The 14,772-nt window shown below is 43.8% G+C and overlaps 1 protein-coding gene across 3 annotated transcripts in view; it reads right to left on the reverse strand.

Moving 5' to 3' along the window:
- MSH4 (mutS homolog 4) overlaps positions 1-14,772 on the reverse strand; it is a 58,601-nt gene that overhangs the window by 40,489 nt on the left and 3,340 nt on the right. The window contains exons 2-7 of one of the 3 annotated variants that reach the window (XM_084755483.1): positions 14,510-14,689; positions 10,679-10,836; positions 9,403-9,513; positions 4,330-4,445; positions 3,175-3,348; positions 1,326-1,498 (exon numbers count right to left, since the gene is read on the reverse strand). In XM_084755483.1, the coding sequence (XP_084611609.1) occupies positions 1,326-1,498; positions 3,175-3,348; positions 4,330-4,445; positions 9,403-9,513; positions 10,679-10,836; positions 14,510-14,689 (912 nt within the window). Of the gene's footprint in view, positions 1-1,325; positions 1,499-3,174; positions 3,349-4,329; positions 4,446-9,402; positions 9,514-10,678; positions 10,837-14,509; positions 14,690-14,772 lie in introns of those variants that run through there. The other 2 variants (XM_084755482.1, XM_084755481.1) reach the window with 2 other exon arrangements.

The raw sequence follows: 14,772 nt of genomic DNA on the forward strand, positions 1-14,772 counted from the left end.
GTGTAATTCTAAAGCTGATTCTGTGCCCCGTATCTGGCTGTAACTTTTGTTTTGAGAATCTCCTACTTCAATGTTGTATAAACACTGCTCCCCAATTGTCCCATGATATGCCAATAAAGCAGCTGACAGCCAGATGTTGAGCAGAGGAGAGAATAGGGGTGACTTCCTGCCAGCCAGGGGAGGAGGAGTCAGAGGAGGAGGTAAAGGACTGAACCATGGCAGAGGTCTAATAGACATCGAGAGTGAGCAGGAGGAAGGCATCTCTCAGATGTATGCTGGGAGGAAGCCAGATTAGCTTAGAGGGTAAAGAACTGCTCAGTTATTGTCTTGTAAAACTTATTATTAAAAAAATATAAAAGAATCTCAATTATTTGAATGATAGGTGGGTTAAGAGAGAAACTGAGAAACAGCTTTATAAAAATAACTTTAACACGTCCCAGTGCACTTGTGAGCACAGAATCAAAATGGCAGCAGACTGGGTTGTGATGAAGAAAGAACAGTGAGCTTCCACAAAGTTTGTTAAAAACAGAAGGAAATTACAGTGAGAGCCAGAGGTAAAGTCCAAGGGAGCTCAAGTCCTCGTGGCAGACGTCCATAGACACAGAAAGATGAACTGAGGCGACAAGCCAGTGACAGATGTGCAGCCAGGTGAAGGCGCACAGGGAGGGCTGCTGCCAGGTGACCAGAGCAACAGGAAAGGGAAGGCACATGCTACACCTGCTGCAGGAAGCTTAGAACATTTGGCAGCTGGAGTGTGACCCTTCACCGTGTGAAACAACTTCAGATTTTTGGCACTTGGGTTTTACACTAATGCTAGATAAACAATTAACAGGATGTTATGTGAACAATAAAGATAGGGCTAACAGTTAAAAATGTCCTCTTCTGAGGCCTGGAGATTGTTCAGTCCTTAAAAGCACTGGCTGCTCTTCTAAAAGCCCTGGCTTGTTTCTCACCGCCCACATGGCAGCTCGTGGCTACCTGTCACCCGAGTGCCCTCTTCTGGCCTCTGCAGACACCAGACAAACACACAGTGCACCAACAAACACACAGGCAAACACCCATACACAAAACATTTTAAAGATTAAAAAACAAACAAAAAAACCCTCAAAAATTTACACCTTCAGTGACCTACCTTTCAGGAAATTAAACAAACAAACAAAAAAGCTTAAATACACTGACTACATTCTAGTTTAAAATTAGTTAAGCCAGGCATAGCGGTACATCCTATAACCCTAGAATTTGAGAGACTGAGGCAGAAAGGTCTGAGTTTCAAGACCAACCTGGGCTACATTATGACGCTAAGCGAATAAATAAAATCTTCTTACCAGACTGGAGTCCGAAGAAGAGCCCCTCGTCCTGAAGCAGCTCCTGGACACAGTCCAGCCTCATGTTGATGGTCTCCACATCAACCAGCGGCTCCAGTATGTTGGAGCGCAGCCTTCTGCTCCCTCCTGCAGTCTTCGTGTAGTTTAAAACTCCAAACAGAGTGTGACTATTCCTTCCAAAAGACAAGTTGGGAATTTTGTTAAGGAGAAAAATCCAAGAATTTCCTTTTAACTTTGAAATTAAATAATCCTATAATCTACATTGGTGATTACAACTTTATTGTACAGCCACATTACATGGGGATCCTAATTCAACATGTCTGAGTTAAGGCCTAACACCTACCTTCCATTTCAATGATTATTTTAGACAGGGTACCCTGGAGCACAGGCTATCCTTCAATCTGTTTTATACCCCTGCATGAGTCTGATTTTGTCAAGATCTTCCTAACTCCACCTCCTAAGAGCTGGTATTAGAGGGATGGTGTGCACCCAATGCCTGATGCTAGATCCCGAGTATGACGTCACTGAGCCACATGCCATGAACAAGGATCAAGAGTGTCTCCAGGCTGAGCCTGGGCACACAAAGCAGACATGGTTCCTACATCCATGAGCTTTATAGGTCAGTGACTGGCGGCCAATAACCTTTATGAGTCTACTGGCTATGACTAACAAGCAAGCACAGAGTAGGGAGAGACAGACGATAACCTTAGCCACACAAGGAAGACCCTGCTCTGCCATGATGACTCAGTGGGTACAGGTGCCTGCCACCAAGACTGGCGACCCAAATTTGGTCTCTGAAACTCACATGAAAAAAGAAGAGAACCAACTCTTGCCAACTGCCCTCTGACTTCCACATACATGCTATAGAATACGTGTGAGTATACATGTCCTCACACACAATTAACTAATGAAAACAAAAAATTTTAAATAATTACCAGAGTTGGCCACTGATTGACTTTCTATGCTCTTTTAACATAAGGAGGGTAACAGGACATCGTTGTAGAGCAGTTTCAATGGATACGCTAGCGGTGCCAGCGGCTGCTAAATGCCAATGTGTCTGTATTCTTAATGGCTAGTGACGGGAGGACCTATCCGAACTTACTGGCGTCCACATAAAACCACAACTCTTACCAAATATGAGTGACCATGGCCGAGGAATGTAGATTTAGGTTACCCCAAATTCCATGCAACATGGATGCAGTTTTATAACATTTTTATTGTAACAGAACAAAGACAGTCATAACCGAGGCACTCTGTAACGCACAGTGCAGCCACAGGCAGGAAAACAGCAAAGCAGAGCGCTCTCACTGGCCCCAGATGCTATCTGATGACTCCTGTCCTTTCAAATGGTAGAAAAATACGGTTTTGTGAACACATTCCAAAACGTTCTTATCTGTTCGTCACAGGGTATTAAGTACGTACAGAGGTAGGCATGGAATGGCTGTAAAAGGCTACAGATAACCTAAGATAAACTTTAATCAGGCTCTGTACTTGTAATAGTCCAGGCTCTCCTCCTCCACCACAGCCTTCTCAGCTAATCAGTTGTGCGGGAGGCACAGTGTCTACGGGCCCTCGAACCCGAGAACCCGGGGGCTCACACGCGGCATCTCTTACCTTCTTTGCATATGGTTCTTCACCAAGCTCAGCAACTGAAGTTTTGTTTTTTGCTACTGTCTAGTTAATAAAAACCTGATTTTGTGAAAAACTTGGATTCAGCAACAACATGGCAGCGATTACTATGTTTATTCACTGGTTCTCCACCAACATTGTAAAGAACTTTTAAGTAACCAGTCAAGGAAATCGATGACATGAAACTTAATAAGACATAAGAAAAACTCAGATTTCTTACCTGTAGTCCTGGTTATTAACTAACAGTTCGAGGTTTTGGGCTGATGATGAGTCTATCATGGCTGTCTGCTCACTACCTTGAAAATAAATCTTCAGTGATTTTGGTGCATAAACCGAATTCTGAATGAACTCAACATATTTTAACAAGGCTGCAGCAGCTGCAAGGCAGTAATACCTGTGAGTGACAACACAGAGCTGTAAACTTAGGACAGATAAGCAGCTGCTGCTGTAGAAAGATATTTAATTCACTTAAATATCAGAAAAATTAAAAACATTTAGACAGCATTTCTTAAATCCAAAGAGAAATAGATATTGATAATGCCAATCTAGGGAAGAATGGATAAATGTTTGTCTGTTTTGAAGCAGCCTTCCTCTGGCCTAGGGCTGCCTGGGATCCACTGAGGCCAGAGCACCATCCTTCCAAGTGCTGAGATTACAGGCGCGATCACACTTGGCTATGAAAGGCAGGTTTTTTTCTTTTTTTCTTTTTGTTTTTAAGTCTGTCACTTTCCGAATTGTATACCTCAGCAACCTGAAGACAACATTCAGCCAGCAGCGTAGCCTATGCCTCTAGTTCCTGCACTTGGGAGGCAGGGGCCAACCAGGCCCATACAGTAAGTTCCATGCCATCCAAGCTACATAGTGAGGTGGAGGACAGTGGGCGGTTGCGGGGAGACAAGGAGTGAGGAAGAGAAAGAAGAGTGAAGGAGTAGGAGGAAGGACAGCAGTAGTTTGTTTCTTAAGACAGTCTCATTTTGTAGGCCTGACTAGCCAGGAACTTACTATATAGCTCTAACTGGCCTCAAACTTGCAGCAATCCTCCTGCCTCAGACCCCTAGAATCCTAAGATCACAACCATGGGCATAGGCATGGTCAATTGTTGTCTCTCTTCTGGCACTCACATTTCTAGCATCTTATAGCTAATCAAGATTTTTTTCACTATGAGGTAAATAAGCAGCTACTATCATAGCAATAAATTAGAATTCATTTGGAGAAAATCCAAATTAAATCAGAAATATACACCTGTACACAGGTAACTGTATTTCAGTAGTAACTGGATGTGTATTTTGGGCCAGGTATAAGTAATACAGCAAAGAACAGACAGAGAAAAGATCTCCCCGTGAGCAGCCAGCACTGGAGCGCTGCTGTCCCTCACCTGGACTGGACCTCCATGAGGACGGAGCTGAACTCAGCTATGCATAACTGCTCAATGTATTCTAAGCCCTTAGTTTCATTGAAGTATTTCCTTTGGACTGTAGTGAAGTTAACGTTCTGAAAAGAGATTTTTAATTTTAAAATAAGCAATTAAATGTCATGCTGTCACCGAATACTAACCTCTTATCTAAGCCTAGTAGATCATTCCTATAATCCCAACACTAGAGACGCTGGGGCAGAAGGATCTTCATGAGTTCAAGGTAGAAGAACACTTTGTCTTAAAAATGAAACAACCTGAAGAAAAATAACTCTGATTTCTTAAACATTTTGTCGCATATGGGTACATGTATTAAATATTGTGGAAAGTTATTTTTACTGTTTTCAATATTTAAATAAAGTTTTTCATCTATAAAATGAAAATGAATGCCAAGAGTAGTGGCACACACCTTTACTCACAGCACTTGGGAGGCAAAGGCAGGTGGATCCCTGTGTGTTCAAGGGCAGCCTGGTCTACACAGTGAATTCAAGACAGCTAGAACTAACACAGTGAGACACTATCTTGAAAAAATAAGAAAGAAATGGCTACCCATCTCTCTGTGTGAATTACAGTACAATCTATAGTTCTCAACTAGACATTACTTTCATGAGCTGAACTGAATATATTAGGGACAATAACAAAATAAGCATAAGAGTCTCTGGCATCTAGGAATTGTATTCCACAGAAATATGACGCCGGTTTTTCAGGTCATCTGTAAGTTAGAATACTAAGCAAAGGCATGTGTTTACATCCAGGGGATGCAATGGCAGAAGCACACCAAATCCACTGTCAAATCTAGGAACTGGCCTTTCTTGGGGCAAAATTATTAAAAAATGAGATCATAGATCCCATGGGTATTTTATTGTTTATTTTGTGTTTTGAGACTACATGTCTCTGTTTTGTCGAGAGCACCCTGCATACTGTATCCAATGATAGTGGCTTTGTTTAATGAAACAGAGAGGAAAAAAAAGTTGTGAACCATGAGCTGGGCATGGTGGTGCAGACCTTTAATCCCAGCACCCGGGAGGCAGAGGCAGGTGGATCTTTGTGAGTTCGAGGCTAGCCTGGTCTACAAAGTGAGTCCAGGACAGCCAGGGCTACACAGAGAAACTCTGTCTCAAAAAAACAAAAACCAAAACAAACAAATAAAAAAGAGTTTTTAACTACTTTGAAAAAAAGGGAGGGAGGGGTTAAGCCGGGTGATCCCAGCACTGAGGTTAGGGCAAGGGGATTAAGAGTTCAAGGTCAGCCTTAACTACACAGCAAGTTCAAGGCCAGCCTCCATTATATGAAAAAAAGCTCCTCTTCCCCCTCCCCAGAAAGTAATGGACAAGAAAGATAACGGAACAACGGACGATAGGAACCTTCAGCAGGTAGGAACACATGTGCCAGGGCTTGGCTAGTGTCTCCTTTACCTTCACAATAACTCCACAGCACGTCTTTTTATTGCAATGTTCTGTACGTAAAGTTCTGAAAAGCGAAGCGCTGTTCACTTTAGAGTTAGACTTCTTGTTAGTAATTAGGCAGCAGTACAAGCCATCCCAAAGACCCTGAGGATCATGGGAAAACAGGAAACCTCAGGGCCACCCTGAGATGTGTCGCTGTCATCAGAAGCACGTCACCACCAGCAGTCGGGATTCAGGACTCAGGTCCCCCTAGGTTACCCTGTGCACTTTCTGCGCATGGTCCACGTCACTTTATAATGAGGGCTCGCCCCATCCTGGCTCTCTCTCTTCCTCGAGTCTCCCCAGAGACCACCACTGTATACCCCTCCCAATAAAGCCTCCAACATGGGTCTGCCGCGTGGTGTGATGTGTACATCTGTCACATAGGTAGCCGCACGAACTCTAACACTTCTTTCATTCTGAGGCTCATGCTTCTGCAGCTTCATACTGCTTCTGAGTGGTAAGAGGGCGAGAGAAACAGGACCACACACTGACTGCTCTCTCTTGTAGTGCTTTTGGCTTTTGGCTGAAATCCATTTGTGGCTTGCTCCTCACTCCCTTCAGGACTTTGTTAGTATGTAAGCACAGCTCTGATACTATCCCCAATCACTTTCTATGGAGCACCAACTCACATGCTGATAGACAAACTCAAGCTCATAGAGGTCAGCGCGTAATCACGTCTACAAACTTGTAAACAGGGCACTCTGTCTCCTCTGTTTTTTTGTTTGTTTGTTTTTTGCCAGACAGGGTTTCTCTGTGTAGCCCTGCCTGTCCTAGACTCACTTTGTAGACCAGGCTGTCCTGGAACTCACAGAGATCTGCCTGCCTCTGCCTCCCAAGTGCTGGGATTAAAGGCGTGCGCCACCAATGGCCTGGCGTCTCCTCTGTTCTTCAACCCATCTCAAATGTGCTGCATATATGCTGTTCGCCGTTTGAAGACTTATTACAGCTATCCCACATTCCATGTGATTAAGGTGGGCTATGCTATCCTACAGGACAAAGCACAGGACCCCTGAATACTAAACCACAGCATGAGTCACTCTAGCAGGCTGGGGTGAGCAAGGCAGAACCAGTCAGCACCCTTCCCTGGGATTTATCTGAAGACAAAAGTTTCTTTTCCCTTGGAAACAGCAGCTGAAAGTAAAAAATATTCATCCTCCTAAATCTCACAAAAGTTACCTATCCATAACAGGAAAAGATGTTTGGGTTACGAACGTAGTGATAAATATTTCTTTACCAAAGCCTAGGTTCCTCTGAGGCCTCTACTCTAGTAGGCCTCATCTTGGTCCAGCATCGACTAATACTCAAGCCTGTCCTGAACATTCACTCCTTCAGACTTCATTCATTGTCTCCTGATGGCTATGTTAAGGGCAGAATCTCATTTCAACAGCTGCTAGGCAGCAAGTGGTTCACCAGCCAACAGGTGGTTCACCAGCCACCAGGGGGTACACCAGCTCACAGGTGGTTCACTAGCCACCAGGTGGCACACCAGCTAGCAGATGGTTCACCAGCCACCAGGGGGTACACCAGCTCACAGGTGGCTCACCAGCCACCAGGTGACACACCAGCTAGCAGATGGTTCATCAGCCACCAGGGGGCTCACCAGTTCACAGGTGGCTCACCAGCCACCAGGTGACACACCAGCTAGCAGATGGTTCACCAGCCACCAGGGGGTACACCAGTTCACAGGTGGTTCACCAGCCACCAGGTGGTTCACCAGCTCACAGGTGGTTCATCAGCCCACAAGTGGTTCACCAACCAGCAGGGGGTTCACAAGCCAGCAAGTGGTTCATGAGCCAGCAGGTAGTCCACGCAGATCAAGCCTGTGCTATCTGTGTTTTCACCTTCTTGATTCCTGTTGGCCCATGCTCACTACCCTCTTTGGTTCAAACTGGCTCCTTCCCAATTGAACAGTGTTTCTTACAGAAAGTCTGTCCTTGACATGTGTACTAGAGTCTGCCTTATCTCTGACATCAAGGGAAACATCTATCTGACCCTGACTTCCCAGGTATGAAGCCTAATAATGTTCTTTCTTGATTAAATTAGCTTAAATTGGATTTCTGCTATTTTTGCTAAGACTTAGAAGGCCTAACAAGTTGGGCATGGCTGCATCTGCTTTCCATCCCAGCACAGGCAGAGGCTGACACATCTGTACATTTGAGGCAAACATGGAATACTAGGCAAGCTCCAGACCAGCCAGGCTACTCAGTGAGACCAGAACAGCAGCAACAACAACAGCAGTCCACACCAGCTGAGCCATGGGGGAGCTTTCAGAGTTCCAAGAAACCTTGTGACTGCAGGTACTGGTGAGGAGAGGACAGAGAAAAGCACAGCAGGCCTGAAGCCTCAGTCTGGGAAGTCTGTAAATGTTTGGCCAGTGAGTTGCACTACTGGGGACAGACCACCTATAGTGCTGCCAGCTGTTTGGAAGCACAACCACCATTCACAACACACATGAGCCTAGGGAAGAGGCAACCGCACCTCAAGAGGCTCCGACTGAGCTGCCCTCAGAGCTCACCTGCCACAGTCCCACAGAGGGAGGCTGGAGTGGTAGGCACTGAGGGAGCGTAAGCCACTAGGGTAATAATTCTCCAACATACACCACACTGTGCAGAGGAAAGAGCACTTGCCAACAGCGGCTATTCCCTAAAACAAGACAACTTCCATTTCAACTAGTCTGACAGCACAGTCATCAGATCCAAAGACACAGGGCTTTCTTTAAGGGTCTTCCCCTTGTATATTCTAAGAAATCCTGTTTGATTTTAAATGTTTGATTTTAAATACCAACTTACCACAACTTAGAATCATCTGGGAAGAGAGCTCAATTGAAAATTTGTTTTTATTATGTTGGTCTGTGGACATGTCTACAGGGAGACTATCTTGATTGTTAACTAATGTGAGAAACCCCGCCCATTATAGGTGACACCATTCCCTAGGCAGGGATTCCTGAACTCCAAAGGACAGGAAAAAGCCAGTTGAAAATAAGGAGGCAGGCAGCATGGATTGACTCACTACACTCTGCTCTTGACTGTAAATGCAATATGACTAGCTGCCTAAGTTCCTGCCTTTCGTCCCTGCAATAACGGACTGTCCCCTGCAATATTTTTAAATTTTGTTTTTCTGCTTGTTTTTAAGACAGGGTCCCTCTATATACCCCTGGTGGCCATGGAACTCACTACGTAGACCAGGCTGTTCTAGAACTCAGACATCCACCTGCCTCTGCTACCCTGAGACTAAAGGGGTATCCACAATACCTGGCCTATACCTCGCAATTGTTGAATAAACTCTTTCTTCCCCTAAGTTGCTTTTTGGTCAGAGTGCTAAATCACAGCAGAAAAAAATCAAATTACGCCACCTCTTAAATGTCTGATACATTTTTGTTTTCTGCTTAAAGTAGAACGTGGGTATCAAATCAAGGGTATCCTCGATTATTTTTATAATTTTTAAATAATATTTTAGACTACAATTTGCATGAATTGACTACCTTAGGACCTTAAATATTTAGTTAGTCAAACAACTGCTTTTTATAATATTATGAAATAAATTCTTTAAAAATTATATTTTGAATGTTACCAAAAATAAAATTTCTTACCTTGAAATTTTCTGTGATCAGAGTAAATAATTTGGTTGAATTTCCCACAACACAAGCAGTATTTGACATTATTATTTCCAAAGGTGATAAAACTTTGAGTTTAGTGATCACCTGAAATTATTAAAATAATCATTTTCTAAATGTAAGCAGTTTTATATAATTGTGAGAAGATTAAAGAACACAGATAAAATCTAACAGTCTTAATTCAATATTGCAGTTAAGATGTATTTAAAATTCGGATATACTAAACATTAAGACCTAAATACAAATATAAAATATCAGAGACAAAGGCCATATTTTTCTCACTGGGTTTTAGCAGTCTAAAACTCAAAATTAACCTGAGTTTACCAAATATTTATTCTCAATAGAAGATTTTTAAAATTAATGAGTGTGTGTGTGTGTGTGTGTGTGTGTGTGTGTGTGTGTGTAGGAATTTTAATCCACAACACGGCTGCTGTGGCAAAGGATCTCCTCCATCTCCAAATCCCTTCTAGGTCTATGCGATCTGGCTGGGATGCAGACATGCTCTGGATTGGAGTGTGACCTGGCTGGAACACAGGCACGCCCTTAGTACACACCTTTAGCCCCAAACAATGAAACTAAGATTAGTTTATAAAACAAGACAGGCAATGTTTCAAAGTGATGGCTAATTGAGGGGCAAAGGGGCAAATCAGAGAAAGACTTGACAGAATGAGTCAGAGAAAGGACATGCCCAGCTCTCACAGGAGCACAGGGCAGGACAGAGGCTACTTAAGAGCAGTGCCGGGAGAGAGAGCCCGTGGGTTTGGTGCAGTTCAACGCGTGCAGCTGAGCTCCTGTAGTTCCACTTAGCTCATGCAGCCAGTGCTGTTCAGCTCATGGAGCTCAGAGGAAGTTTTTCCCAGCAGAGCAACTCAGTCAGAGCCAAGAGGAGCTGGACTGGATCAGTCAGCTTGGAGAGGAGTTTTGAACCAAAACAGCTGAGTTGAACCACCCAGAGTTCAGAAAGAGCTAGAAAGGGTGACTTATTCAGCAGTAAGTCTCAGAGGCTGAAAACATCCTAGGCCTAGGTTAGCAGACAGAGGCTGGAAGCTGAAGCCTTCCGGGTGCAGGCATGCAGCCTGGAGTGTGCAGAGGCTACAAGTGCCCAGGCCTAGGGACAGTTAGACAGAAACACTCTGAGCTCAGCCTAAGCCATGTATTGGTAAAGCTTGGGTACAGATCTCATCTCATCCCCACATCGGAAGAAATAAAAACAGTTACCGTGTGGATCTACTTCAAATGTACGTGCTGTTACCTTCGCATACGTTGTGTTGTCTGCGAACTGGGACAGCATGATCTGCGGGCTCTTCAGGTCGATGCTCGCCATTCCTACCTCGCCTCTGGCCAGCCCTCTTCCTTCCACCACGGCTGCAATGACTGACGGCGCATGTGCAGACGCGGCAGAGGATGTGGCTGGTAACAGTTTGCAAATAAAGAACTCTTATGAGTGTTAAAGTTGTTAATAACTCTCCCATCTAAGACCCCAAAGCCCTAAGTCTAGTTGCTTTACACCTTCTATTTACTCTTTGGTAAGCTCATGCGTGTACACAATGAGTACCGACCACAGCCACCAAGCGCTTTTCTCATCTCACGAACACCTGCACTGCAGCCTGTCTCCTTCCACACTCAGGTCCTCTCTTTATTGCTCAGTCCAACTAATGCTGCCTGCAGGGCAGTGACTGAGCCACAGCACTAACTTCATGCAGGACAGTGACTGAGCCACAGCACTAACTTCATGCAGGACAGTGACTGAGCCACAGCACTAACTTCATGCAGGACAGTGACTGAGCCACAGCACTAACTTCATGCAGGACAGTGACTGAGCCACGGCACTAACTTCATGCAGGACAGTGACTGAGCCACGGCACTAACTTCATGCAGGACAGTGACTGAGCCACGGCACTAACTTCATGAAGGACAGTGGCTGAGCCACGGCACTAACTTCATGCAGGACAGTGACTGAGCCACGGCACTAACTTCATGCAGGACAGTGGCTGAGCCACGGCACTAACTTCATGCAGGACAGTGGCTGAGCCACGGCACTAACTTCATGCAGGACAGTGGCTGAGCCACGGCACTAACTTCATGCAGGACAGTGGCTGAGCTACGGCACTAACTTCATGCACGTCTGGTACAGGCACCTTTATTATCACAAAATAAAAACTTCATTGTCTAAAACAAATAAAATCATTAAAGCTCAAAGTATTGTGTCAAAACTTAACTTCACACTAAGAATTTTTTGTGCCTTAATTTTGAGATAGGGTGTATATCCCTGGCTACCTAGAATTTGCTGAGATCAGGCTGGCCTCCAACTTGTGGCAATCTTCCTGCCTCTGCCTCCCAAGGGGTGCTGAGATTACAGGTGTACATTACCAAGTGCTATCGGCCAGCTTGTGAGGTCTTTAGCAAATGCAGAGGTAGCTGCCCCTAAATCTGGCTACCGGTTTCTAATTCCTGGGCTGAGCCTACATGCCCAGCCTTAATTTTACACAGGCAAGACATTTATACATTGTTTTATTTTTGAATTTTGTTTGTTTGTTTGTTTTGTTGTGTAGCCCTGGTTGTCCTGGAATTTGTTCTGTAGACCATGCTGGCCTCAAACTCAGAGATCCACCTGCCTCTGCCTCCCAAGTGCTGATTTTTATTTTGAATTGTATTGGAATAAAGTCATTTTGAATTTGAGGTTAAAATACATATTGTTCACCTTACTTGATCATATAAGTGCTAAAATTATTTCATAAAAAGTAACTATAAAGTAGAAAGTATAATGTAGGAATTGTCCTGTGTAACTTACAAGTTGGCCATAAGCAGTAAATGAAGGGAACTATCACAGCGCAGCTACGAGCACCAACATTTGCTAAGTGCTCATCATGTGTCAAGCACAGCTAAAGCTCTATACTTAGATTAATCTAGTTTTTTTTAAATAAAATTTTACCAAATAGATACTTCTCTTTAGTCAATTTACTTTGAAGGAGACTGAGAGATTAGCTCAATGGTAGAATGACTGTCTACCAATGAGTGCAAGAACTTGAGCTTGACCCCTGAATTAGTGAGCATATGAGTGAGCGAGCAAGCGAGCATGTGAGTGAGTGAGTGAGCAAATGGCACGTATAAAGTCTCAAGTGTAAAACAAAGGGGAAGTGAGAAGGTGCTGTGAGATGCTGGAAGCAGTGGCTGGAGACATGCTGGGTAGCCTTCATGATGATGCCCACACACCAACACTTGATCTGATAGCAATGGAGAAGCAAGTTAGAAACACTGAGAGAGAGAGAGAGAGAGAGAGAGAGAGAGAGAGAGAGAGAGAGAGCGAGCGCGCGCGCGCGCGCGTGTGTGTGTGTGTGTGTGTGTGTGTGGTGTTCTGTGGACTTCACCGTATCCTCAGCATTCATATGCTCAAGTTCTAATCCCCAGAAGAATGTGACTCATTTACCTGCATCTGAAGATCACGTTTGCCCTTCACAGGGGTGATTAGTATTAAGTGTGGCCATTTGAGAGGCCTTACTCCATTATGACTGGCATACAAACGTGGCAAGTTTAGGACATACAGAGACTGGTGAAGAGACCAGAAAAACTGGCCAAGAGTGAGACAAGTAGAGAGGCCTCAGATAAGAAATAAATATTTACCATTGAGATGTAACAAGAATAAATTAATAAAAAATTTTAAAAAAAGAAACCAAAAAATAAATAAATAAAAGAAATAAATATTTGTTGTTTAAGACAATCAAGTTGAAGTATGAATGTAGTAAGTGAACAAAAAATGGATCAACCAAATCCACGTATAATGTAATTTCTATGTACAAAAACCATAATCCACCGTTGTGGCTGGATGTGAAACAATCCCCAGCCATGAGTGAAGAGCTGGGAGCTGGCCCCCAGCAGGTGGCGCTGCTGAGATGGTGCCCATGACACTAGTGAGGGGCCAGCACCAGCTATGCAGCGTGTCTCCACTGAGATGCTATCATGTATCACTGTATGCTTTAAAAAGTCATGCAGCAGCTGAGCATGATGACCCCAGTGCTGACTCATACCAGCAACGGGGAAGCAGAGGCAGGCAGACCTCTGAGTTTGAGGCCAGCCTGGTCTACAGAGCAAAGTCCAGGACAGCCAAGGCAACACAGAAAGGCCCTGTCTCAAAAACTAAACCAAACCAAACCAAAACAGAAAACAAACCAACAACAAAAAGCAGCATCTTAAAATGTGTGTGCACATGTTGTGCAGCTGTTTTCTCTGCATGAAGCATTCCTTCTGGAGGCTCCATTTCTTCTCAGTCCAAGCAGGAACAGTTTCTGTGGGAGGAAGGCTGGGGGAGCTACCCAAACTCTCCGAGCTGGGCTCACCGAGCTAGGCTGGATGGAGCTGTTGCTTTGGTTTGCTTTTAGCTCCCTATCTTAGGTGAACATGTTTGTTCTTACCTTCCCAAGAAAAGTCACACAACAGTTACACACCCTGTAGCCAAGACATACTCTTACATATGCCTTAGGCACCTGGCGCACACAAAAAATCCACTGATTGATCCCTCAACAAAATTGAGCACATTTAGATAAAAATTAAAAATTCAGTATTAGAAAAATACTCAAGTACTTAAATAGTACTCCAGAGTTTTATTCTTTATTCTGGTCAGAGTTCTCACTTAAATATCACACGAGAGAGATTTTTTTCTCTTTGTGTCAGAGAGGTTCAAATAATGCAAGGCTACGTTTACTAACAATGATAATAAAGCCTGGTGAGATGGTGAACACCTGTAATCCCAGCACTGGGGAGGTAGAGGCAGGTGGATCTCTGTGAGTTCAAAGCCGGCCTGGTCTAGAGATTGAGTCCAGGATAGACAAGGCTACACAGGGAAACCCTGTATTGAAAAAAAAACAAAAAACAAAAAACAAAAAATTAAAAGAAAGAAAGAAAAAGAAAAGAAAAAGCAAGCAAACAAACAAACAAACAAAAAGATAAAAAGCACATGGCCATAGGGGCCTTTCAGTCCTCTGTATCAGTGATAGATGAACTTCAAATGAGCCAACCACCCAATTTATAACTTACAAAGTTTTAAATGTTCAAAGGATCATCAGGGCTAATCTTTCACCAATTTTACCTGAGTACCCTATTTGAGGTGTCCAACTTTTGTGGCCTGATCTTTGGGGATTTCCAGCAGATAGCGGAGTTCTATATATTTGTGGATAATTGGTGTCTTGTGCAGAAGATGAGCTTGTACCAACAGGAACATTTGGTACTTTGTGTGTGGCATAAGATCTTTTGTTTCCAAATGATGAACCTAAATTTGAAAAAAAATATGATTAATTCTTAATGATTAGCATTAAAGAATTATGTATTAATTCCTAAAACTTACATTGTATC

This window comes from Acomys minous, assembly GCF_964271855.1.
Source record: "Acomys minous genome assembly, chromosome: 14".
In the NCBI taxonomy this organism is placed as follows: Eukaryota; Metazoa; Chordata; class Mammalia; order Rodentia; family Muridae; genus Acomys; species Acomys minous.